The sequence below is a fragment of the Schistosoma mansoni genome, chromosome 4 (genome assembly GCF_000237925.1).
Source record: "Schistosoma mansoni strain Puerto Rico chromosome 4, complete genome".
Classification (NCBI taxonomy): domain Eukaryota; kingdom Metazoa; phylum Platyhelminthes; class Trematoda; order Strigeidida; family Schistosomatidae; genus Schistosoma; species Schistosoma mansoni.
In genome coordinates this window covers 17,147,010-17,164,980 of record NC_031498.1, presented here as the reverse complement: position 1 = coordinate 17,164,980, position 17,971 = coordinate 17,147,010, and the positions used below count along the sequence as shown (strand labels likewise).

The 17,971-nt window shown below is 32.9% G+C and overlaps 1 protein-coding gene across 1 annotated transcript in view; it reads right to left on the bottom strand.

Annotated features, from left to right (window-relative positions):
• Smp_123740 (putative spectrin beta chain) overlaps positions 1-17,971 on the bottom strand; it is a gene marked incomplete at both ends in the record, with an annotated part of 50,869 nt that overhangs the window by 11,856 nt on the left and 21,042 nt on the right. Inside the window, 3 exons of the mRNA XM_018797007.1 lie at positions 11,537-11,544; positions 15,192-15,269; positions 17,650-17,958. Of these exons, the coding sequence (XP_018652092.1) occupies positions 11,537-11,544; positions 15,192-15,269; positions 17,650-17,958 (395 nt within the window). The remainder of the gene's footprint in view (positions 1-11,536; positions 11,545-15,191; positions 15,270-17,649; positions 17,959-17,971) is intronic.

Sequence of the window (17,971 nt, the reverse complement as noted above, 5' to 3'; positions counted from 1 at the left end):
AATGTACTTTTTTTCGATATATTTGCCAGCAGCCACGATGTCTCTGATTGAGCCTATTGTAAGTTGTACAACGAAAGGTTGTACACTTCAAAAATGCACGTGAATAGGTTTTGCGATTAATAGCCATAATGATGTATTAAAACAAACAGAAATAGATAACTTGTTGAAATATCTAGATATCAGGAACAGGTAGCCCAGACATTCAAGCAGGCTGCCTGGAGTACAAAAGTGATATATTTTGCAGGTATACTATCGCACATAATATTTGATAGTATAAACAGTAGTTTGTAAATAAAACTTATATCAGTTAAAGGTAACTTTATGATAGAAAGAATAGTATGATCATATGAGATGCTTGAGTCATTACTTCACAAAGTAATTATCACTGACATTATTAGGTTTAAATTTTTTCTCTGAACAACATCTTCTAACTTCTGTCATGAATCATCTATGTATAAAATGAACCTGTTTAACTTTACAACACTTAGTGTTCAAATAAATAATAACTTCCAACTTTTAGTTAGTCTTAGTAAATGTATCATCTGATATAAATATAGATTAAATTAACAAATCACATAGCAAAGGATTCGAGGTAATAGTAGTGTGTATACCATAATCTATAGGTGGCGCACGATTTCAAAAACCAAGGGAACTTTTTGAATTGATGTAAAGATTTAAACAGGCAACCATTAGCCAGATTTGCAAAAACTTAGCGTGTTTGACGATTTCTTAATGTATAATTAGATTAGGCATTGATGAAGATGATTTTAGAGGCAAACGTTTTTTTTTGAGAATGAAAACCCCTATCTCCAACACTCTTGTTTTATTGTTCGAGGTGTTTAGAATAATGTGTTTTAATATCCTCTTCACCAAATAAAACTACAGTACATTCATCATTTGAGTCAACAAGGCAATCTATCAGGAGATCGACTAATGGAAATTCAGGTGAACAAATCTTTGAGATGGTGTAATTCAGTAGAATGATTATGGAAAAATTCGGTTCTTTGGAATTTGTGGTTTATTCGCAAATATTACACTGTTGTGGTAGCTTAAATCTAATTCCTTTTTGCTCGCATGAATGATTGTTTGTTGTCAAAATACACGTATTGTCTATCCTCGTATGTAATAAATGACTTAATCCGCGTTGGTGAACAACGGAGTTAAATAAGTCAAATACGAGAATGAATTTAGAATACATATATTTTCTACACTCATTGGTCTGGCCAGGGAATCAGAGTGATGAAGCGAACAGATGAGAGCGGAACGAAAATAGTGCGTATCGGAGATGGCGGAGAAGCCGACTCGCTGTGAGCAAACATTAATCAATATTTATACTCAGACAAAAATGAATGACAGACATATGATGAATAAGATACAAAGTGTGCATACACATATACGCTCATATAAAAATATAGTCAAGGTTAATAAGTGAATAATGAACAAGATCAAAATATGACTCATAATGGACAGGCGAATTGGCTTGGCCAGTAACTAGAATAAAGCATATGGGCTTAACATATAAACCGATACTACAACACTATATTTTTAGACAGTATTGTCAGCATAAACGTTGGATTGAAGAATACTATTAGAATTTCCCTATAAACTGCTAACAGTTCGTTTTACCAATAGTAAAGTTTCTTGGCTGTTATGAAAATTTGTCCGTCGTTTTCTGTGTATTTATCTTGATTATTTTTCACGTTGGTTAGTTAATTGGTATCACTGTAGTTAATCTTTTTTCGAAATCGAAAATTTTTAATGTCACTCGTAAAGAAATCCGATTACCTGACTTCTATCTCAAGTAATTATGTCTCGAATGACATAATTAAACTATCCACTTTAGAAAACGTAATTCCTCCTAAAAAATTTATTTATAAAAGAATTTCTACCATAACATTAGGCGAAAACGAACATAGTATACAACTTCCTCGCACACCAATTAATGTACATAACATAACGAAGAAATTGGTAGGGAAATATTGTAAACTAGAGAAACCGATCAAGGATAAAGAAGGTAAGACAATTACTGAGATTCAAGAACAGAATAACAGATGGGTAGAACGTTTTCATGAACTATGAAATATGTCACTTCCACTGGACACCGAAGCAGCACAAACAGACCTTCCTATAGATGTCACTCCAACAACGATAGAACAAATCAGGATGACCATCTGACAGACCAAGAGAAGAAAAGCAGCAAGATCTGACAATATACCGGCTGAAGCACTGAAGTCAAACATGGAAGTCACTGCTACGATGATCCATGTTCTATTCAGGAAGATTTGGGAGAGAGAGAGCAAGTACCACTGATAGACTGAAAAGAACGACACCTTATCAAGATACTAAAGATGATTTGAGCAGGTATGAAAACTTTAGAAGCATCACATTACAATCGGTACCAGAAAACGTTTACAGCAGTGTGTGGCTGAACCCGATGAAAGACTCAATAGACAACCAACTTTGAGCTCAACGGACCGCATTCTGTAAGGATAGGTCACGAATGGGTCTTGTGTAGATTGAATCGCGACATTAAGGATCCTTGTTGAACAATCAATAGAGTGGAACTCGTCACTTTACATCAACTTCATTGACTGAGAAAGCATTAGACAGTTTGTATAAGAGAACATTATGGGAACTTCTTCGACACTATGATATATTTTTGAAGATCATTAATATCATACGGAATTTATACGACGGAATACACTGCAAGTTGGTACATTTAGAACAGCTGACAGATGGATTCGAAGTGAGGTTCGGAGGCACATGGGGCTGTATGCTCTCCTCATTTTTCTTTCTGCTGGTGATTGACTGGATTATGAAGACCTCGAAATCTGAGGTGAAACATAGAATACAATGGACAGGTTGGATGCAAGAAGATGAAATGGACTTCGCGCATGACCTAACTCATCTATCTCATATACACCAAAAATGCAGATGAAAACAAACAGTGTAGCTGCAGTCTCTGCATCAGTAGACCTCAACATACACAAAGGAAAAATCAACATCTTCAAATCCAACTTGGAGAACATCAACCCAATGGATAAACTCTGGATGATGTGTGAGCTAGAACGTACCTGGTCAGCATTATCGATGAAGAAGGAGGATCCGATGCAGACGTAAAGGCAAGGATTCACAAAGTAAGTGAAGCACTGCTACAGTTGAAGAACATATGGAACTCAAAACAACTGTCAACTAATATCAAGGTCAAAATCTTCAATACGAATGTCGATACAGTTCTACTGTATGGAGCTGAAACGTGGTAAACTACCACAACATTCATAAAAAATAAACAAGTATTTATAAACGATTGTCTGCTCAAGATACTCAGTGTCCGTTAATCGTTTGTCATCGGCAACAGCCGACTATGGGATGGAACAAACCAGCTTCTAAGTGAAGAGGAAATTAGGAAAAGACTTTGCAGGTGAATAGGTTATATATTGAGGATATCATCAAACTGCATCACGAGGCAATCTCTAACTTGGAATACTGAAGGAATACAGAGGAGAGGATGACCAAGGATCACACTGCATCGAGTATTGGAAGAAGAGACGGAAAGGATGAAAACAACTGGAAAGAACTGGAAAGGATTATGCAGAACAGATTTCGGTAGAGAATGCTTTTGGCTGCCCTTAATCCTGCAAGTGGGTTATTAGGCGTAATTAAGTAAGATGATAGTTTATCTGAATCTTCCGCATGATGGACAGTGTTGAAATGTTAATGTACTTTAATGATATACGTATCAGTGAGGACACTACAGCAAAATGCAGATTTCTGGTAGAGAAAAACAACTATATACAACAGTTGGTAAGTAGCTATATGTTCATACACCTGCATTATACTTTTTTACATACATATTTAAGCCTAAAATTTACCTTGTTTTCTTACGTTTGCAGTTTCCAAGATACACAAAGTAGTCGAACCGTTAAAATGGCCAGTATTTTAAACATAATTAATCAGACTAACTCCTCCACGGTGACTAAGAAAATATCTGTCCATTGTAATGATTATTACAATCATTAAATGACACTTGTCAAAAAAGAACTCTCTTGGCGTTGAGACACTACTTAACGGATCAATGGAATTCATTGATATTATCAGACCATTAATGTTAAAAACCTCAGTCTTTATTCTGTTAACACTAACCATGCTACTTAAAAAATACAGCTGCACCCATTTATCACAGTTAATATCTATTGTTGATTAATTTAGACAAACATATATGATTTCAGGATTTCTAGTTAATCTAATATAAATCTGTAACTGAGATAATTATTGAAAACATTAAATTCACGTGGTATTGTTTGTTTTGAATCTTCCCATTGATGTTTAGGACTGCGATTGATTAGTCTCTTATTAGCATATGTGCTTCCTCTGCTGAATGCCTTGATAATGCCTTAATTCATAAGCTTTATAATCAAAGATGAATAGTGGCTAGCAATAGAATGCAGGACGCGAGTTTCGTGACTTCAGGCAATATCAAGGCAGTCCGCACAGGATGCACATATGCTAACAAGAGACTGATCAATTTCAGTCCTAAATAACAATGGGATGATACAATTAAACAACACCAAGTAAACTTAAACTTCACCCCAACGCACAAGCAAATGACTATTACGACTCAGTATCTAAGTGGATAACATGATGGAGTTTGAAGCGAACGGTATTGGGTTTAAGTTCCTCCCAGAGTGAACATCATTTCTGAGAATCAGGTATATCCAACTGACGATTCGCACATAGGACGGAACGCGCTTCAAATTAGATTCCATTGCTAGTCACTATCCATCTTTGCTTCTATTGAAAACATTGTCAAAAACATAAAACTACAACCCATAAATGTAGCAAATAGATTCAACTCATGAAAATTTAAAAAAAAAATGATCTAGAAAAATAAAAATCAATCATCAATCACTAACCTGTTTTCTATAAAAAAAATTTTATTTTTTATTTTTTCCATCGAATATATTTTATCTATAATTAATTGATTTCCGATATAAGATAAATTATTCAATGAATCATTAGCATTTAATAAACATTGTACAATTTCATTTTGAGATTTTAATGAAGTAATAATATCAGTTATATTCTTTTGTTTCTAGATGAAATATGAAAGAAAAAAAAAAGATAAAATAATGAGAAAATTACAGTAAGTTATTACAAAAATTTGATCAGAAATGTACTTAGTGTTGTTTACTTGTATCTTCCCATTGTTAATTTAGGACTGCAATTTATCAGTCTGTTGTTGTTGTCACATGTTCATCCTGTGCGAACTGTCTCGATATTGCCTAAAGTCACAAGCATTGTAAGCAAAGATGGATAGTGGCTAGTAGTGGAATCCAGTTTGACGCGCGTTTCGTCCTATTTGGGACTCGTCAACTGGATGTACCTACATCTCAGAGTTGATGTTCACTCTGGGACTCCAACCCAGTACCATTCGCTCCAAGCGCCATCGCGTTATCCACTAAGCTACTAAGTCTCGATCAGAAACGATTTCATGATTTATTGATTTTTATTACACAAAACAATGTCACTATTCACACTGAGATAATATTACCAATTAAGGGAAATGTTTAATGTTGACTAAATACTTCTATTAGTTGTTAAATAAAAATACTAGGCAAAAACAACCTTCTTCATTCTAACGAACACTTAAATATTTTAATTATATAAAGATTCCGATCATATTAAAAGACTAGTATTTGAACGAAGAACATTTTTTCAGTAGGGGGTTATGAAGATTATTATATTTTTGGTTGAGATCACGAACAGCGGGCGGGATCGTGGATGCGGATTACTGAGAAGTCCCATACTAAGACGAAACGGTCTTCCAGTGTTTCCAGGTTTTCAATGGTGGTATGACATCAATCAAAATATTCTTTTCGTTAAATTATCTTCAGGTTCTACAATTATATATCCATACAAATAATCAGAAAAATGACCAGGTTAAGAGAAAAAGGTTAATGGATTAAAAAATGGATACCATCTTAAAATTTCCAAAAATAATTGATCAGAAAGATCTTGATAGTAAGATAGAGAATGTGCTAACCAGATTTTCGAAGACGTTCAGGGACCAACAGATTTTCTTGTTGGGTTAATATGAAATGATCAGAGCAATGGGAACCTATCTGCCAAGATTGTATGGATTGCCAAAGGGAAACAAAACCGGGATCCCACTAAAACTAATGTTAGATATGTATAACTCTCCTTATCATACTCTAGCTATATGCTTGGTAACTATATTGAAACCTCACCATGAAAGACTTGTAAAACATAATGTTAAGAATGTATTCCAGACAAGATCAAAAATGAAAGTACTTTGGGACTAAAGATTATGTCTTTAGATGTAACATCATTGTTCACGAATGTTCAACCCATAGAGACCGTAGAATATATATGTGAACAACTGAGTGAGAATAAAATTGAAATTACAGCTCCTATCAATGTCGTAAAAGAGTTATTACCGAAATGCATCATGAATATGAATTTCAATTTCAACGGACAAATACACAGACAAACTGATAGTGTTGCAATGGGCTCACGATTGGGCCCTTTACTAGCTGTCATTTTTCTAGCCAAACTGGAGAATGGTCCGTTCAAAAATATTATTCAAAACTTCATTTTTTATTGTCCAAATATATGGATATATGTTCATCCTCTGCAAAGATAATACATCACAGCAAGAGGTTCTTAGGCAGTTTAATGATGCCCATCCAGCAATTGAGTTTAAAATTGAAGACGTGTGTGATGGTGGAACAGCTTTTTTGTACGTGTTCTTAACTAAGAGAGCTGATGAATCATTAAAAAGGAATTTAAACAGGAAAAATACCCGAACAGAACAGGACACACATTTTCTTATCTTTGTACTACTACAGTACGAACAAAACCTGATCAAAACTATTAGTTACCGTATACGTAATATATGTTCTACGGATATAGTTGAAGAAGAGCTAAAAACCATGTGTAACATTATTAGAGAAAAAGGATTCTCTAGGAAATTTACAATTAAATATATGTTCACGAAGGTGAGAATTGGCAAAATGCTACCGGTGAATAAGAAATTCCTGTTTATGCGGCTAGTGAAATATTAACTCAGAAATTACGGGAAACAATCCAGAAATCTCTCAACGCCGGAGAACTATGATTAGTGTTTTCTAAGCGCCCAATAGTGACACCAAACCTAAAAAATGAATTACCTAGACTGACCAACTCATTTTGTATTTATCAGTTCGACTTCATGTTTTATTGGTGGAAGTTCTAGGAATTGACATTTTAGTGCTCACAAACACCTCCCAGTGTAGCTAAGCAAAAGTTTGGTGAAGAAAGTAGACATCTCGATACTGCCCCATTTAGTGCAAACAGATCATAGTGCGAGCATAAACTAATCTTTATCAATTGTTTATCAGATTAGTAATTTCTTGCCAAAGTTTGTCAGGCTCAAAGTCCTTCAAACGGCTGAAGCAGTAGCCATCCGGATGAAGAAACCGAAACTATGCGTACAAACGAAATATCTTCAACCGCTTCTAATCCCCTGACCAACCTCAAGCTATTGTATGACTTAATTTGACTATTGTACTTACGTCCTTTCGTAGTCAAATGTAATCGTCTTTGTTATCTTTATTCAAAAATCTTTGTATTATTATTGATTAAACATGATTAATAATCTCCCCAATACATGATCCATTTACTTAATATTCGTCCGACCTGATTATAGTCTTCCATTAAACACTTGATCGAATTGTAATTGTACTATTTTATAGTTGAAATCATGAGTCATTTGAAGTTAGACCAACATGGAAAACCTGGATGCACTGCTTGAAGGCCGTTTCGTCCTATTGTGGGACTCCTCAGCAGCGCGCATACACGATCCCGCCTCACGAGATTCGAACCCAAGTCCTATCAGTCATTCCAGTGCTTCCAGGTTTACCATGGTGGTCTAGCTTCAATTGACTCATGATTTGAACTATAACATTACTGAAATCTCTACAAAAATCCCTTCTGATAATTGTATTATTATTTATCTCACTCACCTATCTGACCTATATTTATATTCTGATCATGGATCATTTAACATGTTTTCACTTAACCAATAAGCTGATTCAAGTTAACATTTCATATAAATGATATCAACATAGACAATTTTATTCCATTTTGTTTGACAATTCAACAGTTCATATTGTTTTAAATGATGTACTTTGTCCTTAACCTGGTCCATTCTATAGAAATTGAATAGAATTTATCAAAAAAAGAATATTCTTCTTCATGTTTCAAATAATAAAACTTAACTAATCAACTTAGTGATTATGGCATAGAAGACAATCATTGATTCACCATATAATAATAATAATAATAAATCTGTATTTTTTCTTTTATGGAATGAAATTTAATCTTTCTCGTTTTTATGTTGGTGATTGTTTAAATAAACAGTAATCAAGTGTTATTTATATAAATTTAAACAAAACAAAAAAAACAAATGTAATTTCACTTCAATAAACATTCAACAATAATAATAATAACAGTATTAGTAATAATAATAATAGTAACAGTAATAATAATAATGACAGTAATAACTGTAATAGTAATAATAACAGTAGTAATAGTAATAATAGCAATAGTAATAATAATAATAATCTTAATGTCTGTATACTTCACTTATGTTTTTATGTTTTAATGTTTCATCTAACATTGGAATACTTTTTTTTTTAAAACAAACATAACTATATAAACCCAAAAACATGGATAGACATGATGATTTAATGGCTGGTAACATTTTTCAAATATTCAAATCAGTTTCTTTTTTTTATTATAGAAAAAAAGTGGAAGGGATACAGTTGAATTGGTTGTTTGGTTGTTTGTTTGTTTTTCTTCTAGTTTAACATTAACTAAATCGATATGATGAATGATAAATGTCACCAAGTTGAAATGATTAAAAAAAAAACACATTTTTTTAATATCTATGAATATATAAAATATGAATCTTATTTTATGTTATGCTCAGATATGGGTAATCAATAGTCATTTTGGGATCTATTGATGAACCAATATTATGCATATATTTTTTTATTGTATAATTGTTAAATAACTAAACTGTTCATATTCATATCCCTCTTATTATAAGCCTTACTGTACGATTTACCATTCTTGAGTTATCCCTAGTCCACAAATGACAGTTCCCCATATTCACAGCCACATTTGGCCGAATCTTGTACAAAATGTTATTTTCTATTTTATGGTACGATGTGATCAGTTTGATTGGTATATAAACTTAGTATGTTGAAGTGAATATATAACTCATATTTCAGAGATTGTTCTGGACATAACTGGCTGGGCTAGGCAGAAGCAGGACCGACCAGTACTTTAGGCTGCTCGTATGGTTTTGTGTGTCATTTGGTTCGATCGGTAATTCGCTGCTCTCTAATTTGCGGTCTTATCACATCATATGTTAACAGGGTATCCACTCGGCCACAAGTTAAAAAAATTTAATTTATGATTATAGAATAATTCAGAAATCATTGAATTTGAAGTTTCATATCATAGATATTTGTTGATATTCATTATTGAGTTTCCATAGATACTATAAAGCAGTTTTATCGTTATTCAAGACTCATCATTAGTATGCAAATATAAACTTTACAAGAGTTAGAAGTAATGAACATCAGATGATTATTCAGAACGAGGGCTTAAGTTTGAGAACCTTGAGTTGACATTCGGTAGTTTACATTTCTAATCTCAAAGAAATAGCTACAATGTCCTACGATTATCTATTACGATTGGTGATGTTGTCTCACTGATCTAGTAATGACTTCCTAATCGAAATTAATGAGCTAGCTTACAAACTTATCCATTTGTATGCATACAATAATTACCCAAATTATTAGAGTTTGTTAAGAACTCAATAGATATATTCAGTTGTTTTTTAAGTGGATAAAGTATTTCTTCAAGCTGAAGATATACTAACTGAAGTTCATTAAAACTAATTAACAAGATATTTGTGCAAATTTGAAGAAACGAATAGGTTCTGCAAGTTCGAAACGCATTTACCTTTATGTCAAAATTTGGGATATAAACACCAAGTGACTTGAATCATAAGGAACCTCAAGTATAACTGTATTAGGTAGTTGATTCTGAAACAATTGTTACATGCTATCGACTAGTTATTTAACGTTTTGTCAGAATTGTAAGTCTTGATCCTAAATCGTCATCAACTAATCAACTAATTGGACTTGAAAATAGCAGTCACATATTTCTTACAAATATATTCAAAAATGTCGCAGTCACTCTAATACATAGTTCGGTATTTAATTTTTATCCGGTTATCTGAAGTTCCATTTATAGAGTTCCTATGATCAGAAAAAATATCAATTTGATTCTTCTTGGCTTGTAATATTTCTCAAAGTGAAAACAATCCATAACATAAACTGGTTTCAAATAAAATGGTCCTTATATGCATTTAGTAGATCTCCTCAACTTTTCCTAGGCATTAATCCATACTTTCCTCATTTTTGACAATTTTGGCTTTTGATTAATTCTTGACAATGCTCCTATCAGATGGTTGAACTTACTTGGATTTCAGTCTACAAATTGTTCACAAGTATTCTATCCCTTTTTGACGTATTACACGTATCTGGTACTTCGTTGATGTTTTTAAATTGGATACACATTTTAATACATTTCCAGATACCTTAAAATAGTTCTGTTTTTATATCTATTTCTGAGACATAATTATATATAGTAAGGATTGAAATATTCAGGCCTAAAATACTTCTTTTTTCTCACTTTTCGTGATAGCTTCATACAACACTTGACGAATTTAAGACATCTGACTTAATGCTTGTAATTAGATAATATTTATTAGGTATCAAATAATAACTAGTCTGAATCTTGTTTCCTGAAAACTTTTTCGTTTCAAATCGAATCTTAGAATCGTATTATTCCACAAGATCTATATCCATGATCTCTATATATCAGTATAGGGGTTGTGCAGATTATTGAGTTTCAATTAATATCATAAATGGATGAATTTTAGACCACTATTAAAAACTTGGGTGCACTAGACGGGCGTTTCGTCCGAGTTTAAGACTCCTCAGCAGTAAGCATCCATGATCCAACACACGGGACTCCAACTCAGGACCTATCAGTCTCATAGGCGAACACTTAACTTTTAGACCACTAAACCAGCATCCAACGGTTATAATGTGGATGTCATCCGCTGAATCCAGGTTTTCAATGGTGGTCTAACATTCATCTATTCATGATATCAATTGAATCTCTCTCTCTATATATATTAAAAAACAACACCTATCTGTTGTCACTAAAAAAGCCAATGAATGAAGTTTCAGTTTTCTTTTGTTTTTTGAAACCAATTAACTGAAATCAACATAATATATATATTCTGTCTATCTTTCCCTTCTTTTTTGTTCTCCATCTTTAGGCTTTCTTTTTTTCTCTCACTGTAATATGATACAAAATCTATTCATTCATATTAGTTTATACCGAGACAAAAAAAAAAGAAACTAGTTAGTTTATCTTATTTTTTTTTTACTGTAAAGTCTAAGCAACAACAAAAAAAGAAAAGAAAAAAGAGGAAAAAGTAAAACAGATGTCACTTTCAATTATGATCCTAAAATTGTTTTTCTTTTCTTTCTTTTTTTCTTAAAGCATGTCATTGAAATTGAATAAAATTTTAAAAAAAAATTGTAGTGATGTAATATGTGCTAGTAGGTTACAACTGTTCTTTTCAAATATTCCTCCTTTTTTTTAAAAAAAAATCTGTTTGATTTGTATATTGTTTATTAATTTCTTATGCTTTACCATATCAATGACGTAAAATCTTTCATACTTTATATCTATTTTGTAACCATGGTCACTTAAAATTGTTTTTCTTATATGTGTGTTTACATTATATATCGAATATGAATATTAGAAGTATATATTGTATGTATGAAGTGGAATTATTTTGGTTCACCATTCATAATTTTAAAAAAAATAATGACAAACTATGCAAATATTTCTTCTGTTTTTCAACAAAAGTTTTGTAATTGTTGAGAAGCCCCTAAATGCCTTTGTACTGCTGAGAGTAAGGAGAGTCAGCTTTTCCTCTCGGAATGCTTTCAAATATCCATGCGCATACAATCACTGTCACGGTAGTCCTACTCACAGTCTTCTCGCGGTGAGGGTGTTGTTTGCAAATTTTTGAGGACGAAAAGCGAATGTTTGGTGCTTTAACTGGGTGAGTAGACACGGTGAGTCCACCTAGGGGAGTTGGAAAACCCTGATTCCAAACCGACGATGCACATGGACTCCAGGATCCTGAGGAAACAAATGGCGTATGAACCTATTGTTGGTCACAGGCTTCCATGGAACTGCGTCTCCTAACATTGCTTCACTGCCTTGTGGACTAGACATATGGGTCAGAGACACAGAAACTGGGTCTTTAAGAAAACCATCTGCCTCAGTTTACGAACCTGGGCAGTATTCCAGCCCTCATATAAATCGAATGATTCATATGGCGCATATTTACTTGGTGTCTCCTTGTACGAATGTTTATGTTTTTAAATAAATAAATAAATAAGAATTTGAAATTGAAAAGTGATAAGATATTCTTAATTTAACGTTTTTGATCAGTGTCATATTTCACCGATAAATAACTTTGATTATGATTTTTATTGGGAGGTGAAACCCGGCTCTCATGTCCTCGTCGTGCCTCCTGGGTAGTGGAACTGTTTCCATCAACTAACGTGAGCGGTAACCCGGGTGGTGGAGATCGGCCTAATCACCCACTCTACCTCTATCCACAAATGATTAAGAAGACTACAAAGAACCGTTGCACAATTATTATTGGTTCAAAAAGAAAGAAAGATATGCCCAAAAAAATACAGAAAAGAAATAAAGATATAATGATGCTGCGTAAGCAATGCAAAAACATCTATTGATCCCCGATAGTTGTGCCCTACTTCGATGTAGCGTTTTTTTCCAGAAGGGCCTACTAGACATCAGCATGTTACTATATTATTGCAGTGACATTAAATGTAATTATATTTCAAATCACATGAACTAGGATCCATTTTTAAGTGACAATATCAGCTATTAAGTACGAACGCATGCAAATGATGGATCATCAAAAAAGAAGAAAGGAGTTTTAAAATTAGCTGTCAGTCATAATTCTTATTTGTTACCTAATAATTTAGATCTTAATCCTGTTATAATATCTACAAATCTAACAGACATTCATATTCACTCACTCACCACTTTGAAGTTGATATTCTATAAAATACTAACTAAAAAATTGACTCATCAAGTCAACCATTGAATTACGATAATATCCGCAAAACCCCTTTCCGAAAATAATCATCAGATGTTCACTAGTGACCGGCATCAAAAAATATTTCTTGGAGTTCTAGTGAGAAGCAGTGACCAGTGAAGTTCAACCGGGTCTGTTGTGAAATAGCAACTCATTGAAGACAATGGTGGACGATGGCTGATTTCGTAGGTTGGTTGAGGCTAGACATTAATACCGTTGGATGCTGGCAGGCTCAGTGGTCTATAGATTAGGTGCTCACACGCAAGACTTGTATATCCTTGGTTCGAATCTCGCGAGGCGGGATGCGCATTGCTGAGGAGTCCCCTACCAGGACGAAACAGCCATCCAAGTGCTTCTAGGTTTTTCATGTTGGTCTAAGTTCAACTGATTCTTGAACTTAATTATTAAATTAATAAACTATTCACAAAACCCCTTCCTGATAGTAAAAAATTGTCATCTCAAATCATTCATTTGATCTAATTCTTATAATATTTGTGATATCTAAAGCTTTTATAGATCGTCCACCTTCTTAACCGTTAGGTATTTAATTTTTCAGTCACCTTGACAATTCCCAATAATGAGTTTAACCTCCCAAAAATGGTGACATTATTAATAGTGGGAAAATAATTTCATTCTAATGTAATAATCTGATTTAAATTTTAAGTATCTTCAACGGCTCATCAGTTCATTCAAGAAGTAGATACTTACAATTTTCTAGGGAAAGTTATAAGTCATGATCTAGATTTAAGAGATCTTTCTCTATAACTTTGGCTATTCCCACTGTGTCTGAATAAAAGTCAAACAGAAATTTATTTATTCTATTATAACCTGTATGATTTGGACCCGAAAAACGAATTAATACATGTGAAATTTGAAGCTTGCCCATACAACATAAAGGGCCTATCAAATATTTACCTCTACCGGACAGATAATTAATCCTTCTTATTTGGCTATTATTACATACATTTTTCAGGCTTAAAAATGACTTCAGTGTTTCAAAATCATAGGAAACGTTTCCAGTCAATTCCATCTATACATCTATAAGTAAGATGAATACCTGTTCATCTACTTACCATTCGCATCGGCTCGATGATTTATGTATTATTCATATGTTCACAGACTTTCCGAGAATGTTTCGATGCTTTTTTCCGCTTAATTTTTACTTAATAAAGAGTAATTTTTATTTTGTCAGCTATCAATATGAATTTTATTTCCTAATTTGAACTAAAGAGAATCATTGTTAATATTGTTCCAAATTACCTGAAACTACACATAACACTAAATTTTCCAATTTTGCTTTGACGATGATATTATTGATAATGAAACACTTAGATACTAAGCAAAGACGGATAGTAGGTAGCAGTGAATGCCAGGACGCGCGTTTCGCCCTATTTAGGACTCGTCAGCTAGATGTGCCTGCATCTCATATGTGGTGTTCACTCTTGGACTCGAAATTAGTACCCTTTCTTCCAAACGCCATCGTTTATCCATTTAGCTACTGAGTACCGGAATGATAGTCAACTCTGAAATGCAGGTACACCCAGCTGACGAGTCTCAGATAGAACGAAACGCGCGTCCTCCATTCAACTGTTAGCCACTATCCATCTCTCCTTATAATGCTTGTGAATTAAGGTAATATCGAAGCAATTCACACAGCATGCACATATGCCAACAAGTGATTGATCAATTGCAGTCCATAACAACAATGTCAAGATACAAGCAAACAACACCAAGTGAATTCACACTTGGCTATTGCAAAAAGGAAGGAAAATACCTTGTAATCAATAGCTTTACAATGTTGTATTTTGTTCAAAACACTTAATATCAACCTACCAAAATAGTAACTAATAATAAAAAATGATAACAAATCAAATTGTCAGTTAATTTAACTACTTACTATCAATTGATAATTCATTAGTTTACTTTCTTGTGTTGACAACAAAGTTTCAAATGAATGTGCATCACGTAAAAATATCTGTTTTATAAAGAAAAAAAAGTGACGAAAGGAAGAACATTGAAAAGTTTTCATTTTAAAAACATCATTTTCATAATTAACCTTTCTGATGAAAAGTAATCCATCATTTTTTTTATCATTTAACCTTTTTAAACGATTAGATAGTCATAATCGACGAAATTGGATGACTATCGTACTGAATCAAGAATTGGCGGAAACTGAAAAGGTGTACTCACTTGTTGGTCTATATTTGACACACTGATATCAAGGCCTGAATGTCTTGAATTTGACGGTTAATAAAGTCATAAGTATGAAATAGTGAGTAATTTTAAGACGTAGAGAAAACAGTTTTCCAATGTTTCCTGGTTCGTAAAGACCCAAATACTAACAAACATCTATGTAAAAGGCCCTGCTTCACATTGAACCAATTTTCTGTATCGAAAGTCATAAAAGGCATGTTTCATTCTGCTTTACCTTGAAGATGCTCTCAAAAGTTAAAAAGTCATAAAATAAACTATCATAAATCAATCAACAAAAAGGGTATTGAGACTTGTCACATCTCTCATCAAGCTTTTCTTTAAGCGTTACAGCTCTAATACCAGAACATTTAATATATAAATCAGTGACTAGTCACTGTTATTCTTTTAAATCAATAAACAGAAAAAATGAATATTACTGAACATAGAAACTAATGTTACGATTGATTAATTTTCACTGATATTTAGGATTTACGTTAGTAAACTACTTGACTTAAAATATGATTTATTTAATAATGATAGACATACTGTGGCTTGTGTCACTTATATCGACATAAGTAGTATATAGCGATAGTCAGAAATAGAATATCTGGCAAGAGAAGATCGGGAAGGAAAGAACGGGAACAGGAAGCAATGGATATAGAAAAGCAGGAGCAATAAAGTCTGAGACGATTGACTGATATTTGCAGATGGAACGATCATATTTGAGACAGTTGATTGACATTTCACAGCATAGTTTTTAGATTTTAATAAAATATATATATATATATATCTGCTGTACAATAATATGATAGTTTAAATCAGATGACTACTTTTTCATCGATAGTGCTTTTTTGCAAACACTCAAAGCGATTACATCTACTTACAACTTCATGTTTAAAAGTACCGTTTACTTTTTTCTTTTATGTAATTTATGTGAGTTGATTGCCTGTTCTAATCTATAAAATACTGAATCAACACAACGCATAAAAATATAGTATAATTTTTAGTACAGTCTATCTAACTTTATTTTCTTTCTTTTTTGATTGAGATCATGAACCGATTGACGTTAGACCACCATTGAAAACCTGGAAGCACTGATAGGTCGTTTCGTCGTAGTATGGGACTCCTCACCAGTGTGCATCCACGATCTCGTCTTACGACATTGGGACCCAGGACCAATCAGTCTCGTACGCGAACGCTTAACCTTATTTTCTTAGTTCTGATGTGTATTTTAATACAGTAAAATGTGGAATCTTAACACAATAATTTATCATAATACTGAGTGGATTATGGAGAACAGAACTAATAAATAACAATCATTAAATGTCGGTATGGTTGTAAAGAAATAGATGACAATTGATTAACTCATACTTAAGTAGGAACTCCTTACAATTGGTAAGTATGTGGTTACAATAAGCTAGCATATAATACTTCAGTTTATGTACATAGAAGTTATACTTTGAAAAACCATTGCTATTCAGAGTTCCAGATCAATGATCACAATTTCTTTTAATTAGACTAATGTTTTGTAAAACTCCAATACATATAAAGCTTGCGATACTTCTTAGATAATGATAATAACTGATACTGTAGTGTATGCTGCTTATGTTGACAGACACAAGCAGTATACAACATCAACTTGAAGAGAAATATATACAAGCAGAAGATTAAGCAGATTAAAGTGAAGTGAAGAAAAAAGGAAAATGAAAGTAATTGAGATAATAACAAGAATGAAAAAAAAACAATTATGCTTGCAAGAAACACACATTGAGAAAATCACCCAACTGCTTCACAAGGCAAACCCTCACATGGAATCCTGAAGGTCAAAAGAGAAGAGGAAGACCAAAGAACACATTACACCGGGAAATAGAAACAGATATGAAAAGGATGAATAACAACTGGAAAGAACTGGAAATGGTTGTGAAGGACGGGGCTGGACGGAGAATGCTGGTGGTTGGCCTATGCTCTATTAGGGATAAGAGGCGTAAGTAAGTAATGATGTTTTGTATAGAAATCACAAAATCATAATATTCAAACAGTTACTGATTAATTATTGAAACAGATATTACCTCATTAAAAATTGTCCATATTGTTTACATATAACAAATGGTTTATAATGAAGTTTAGTTTGTTTTTTTTTTGGTTTTTTTTTGTCAACCCACCTGAAAGTTTAAATTTTGTTGTAAAACTTTTTGTTGATATGTCCACATTTGCATTAATTCTATCCAACCATTTTCTAATCTATCTAAACGTTGATCAAGTTGTATATAATGTAAATCTGTTTCACCAGCTGTAATACATCGTCCATAATTTATTAAATCATTATATTCATCTTTACGTGTTAAAATTTGTTCAATTAATTCATTATGTATATCAATTTCTAATTTAGCTTCTTCTACAGATTGTGCTAATTGATGTGTTGCTACACGTATTTCAATATTATGTAACCATAATTGATTATCATCTAAACCCTAAATAAAAAGA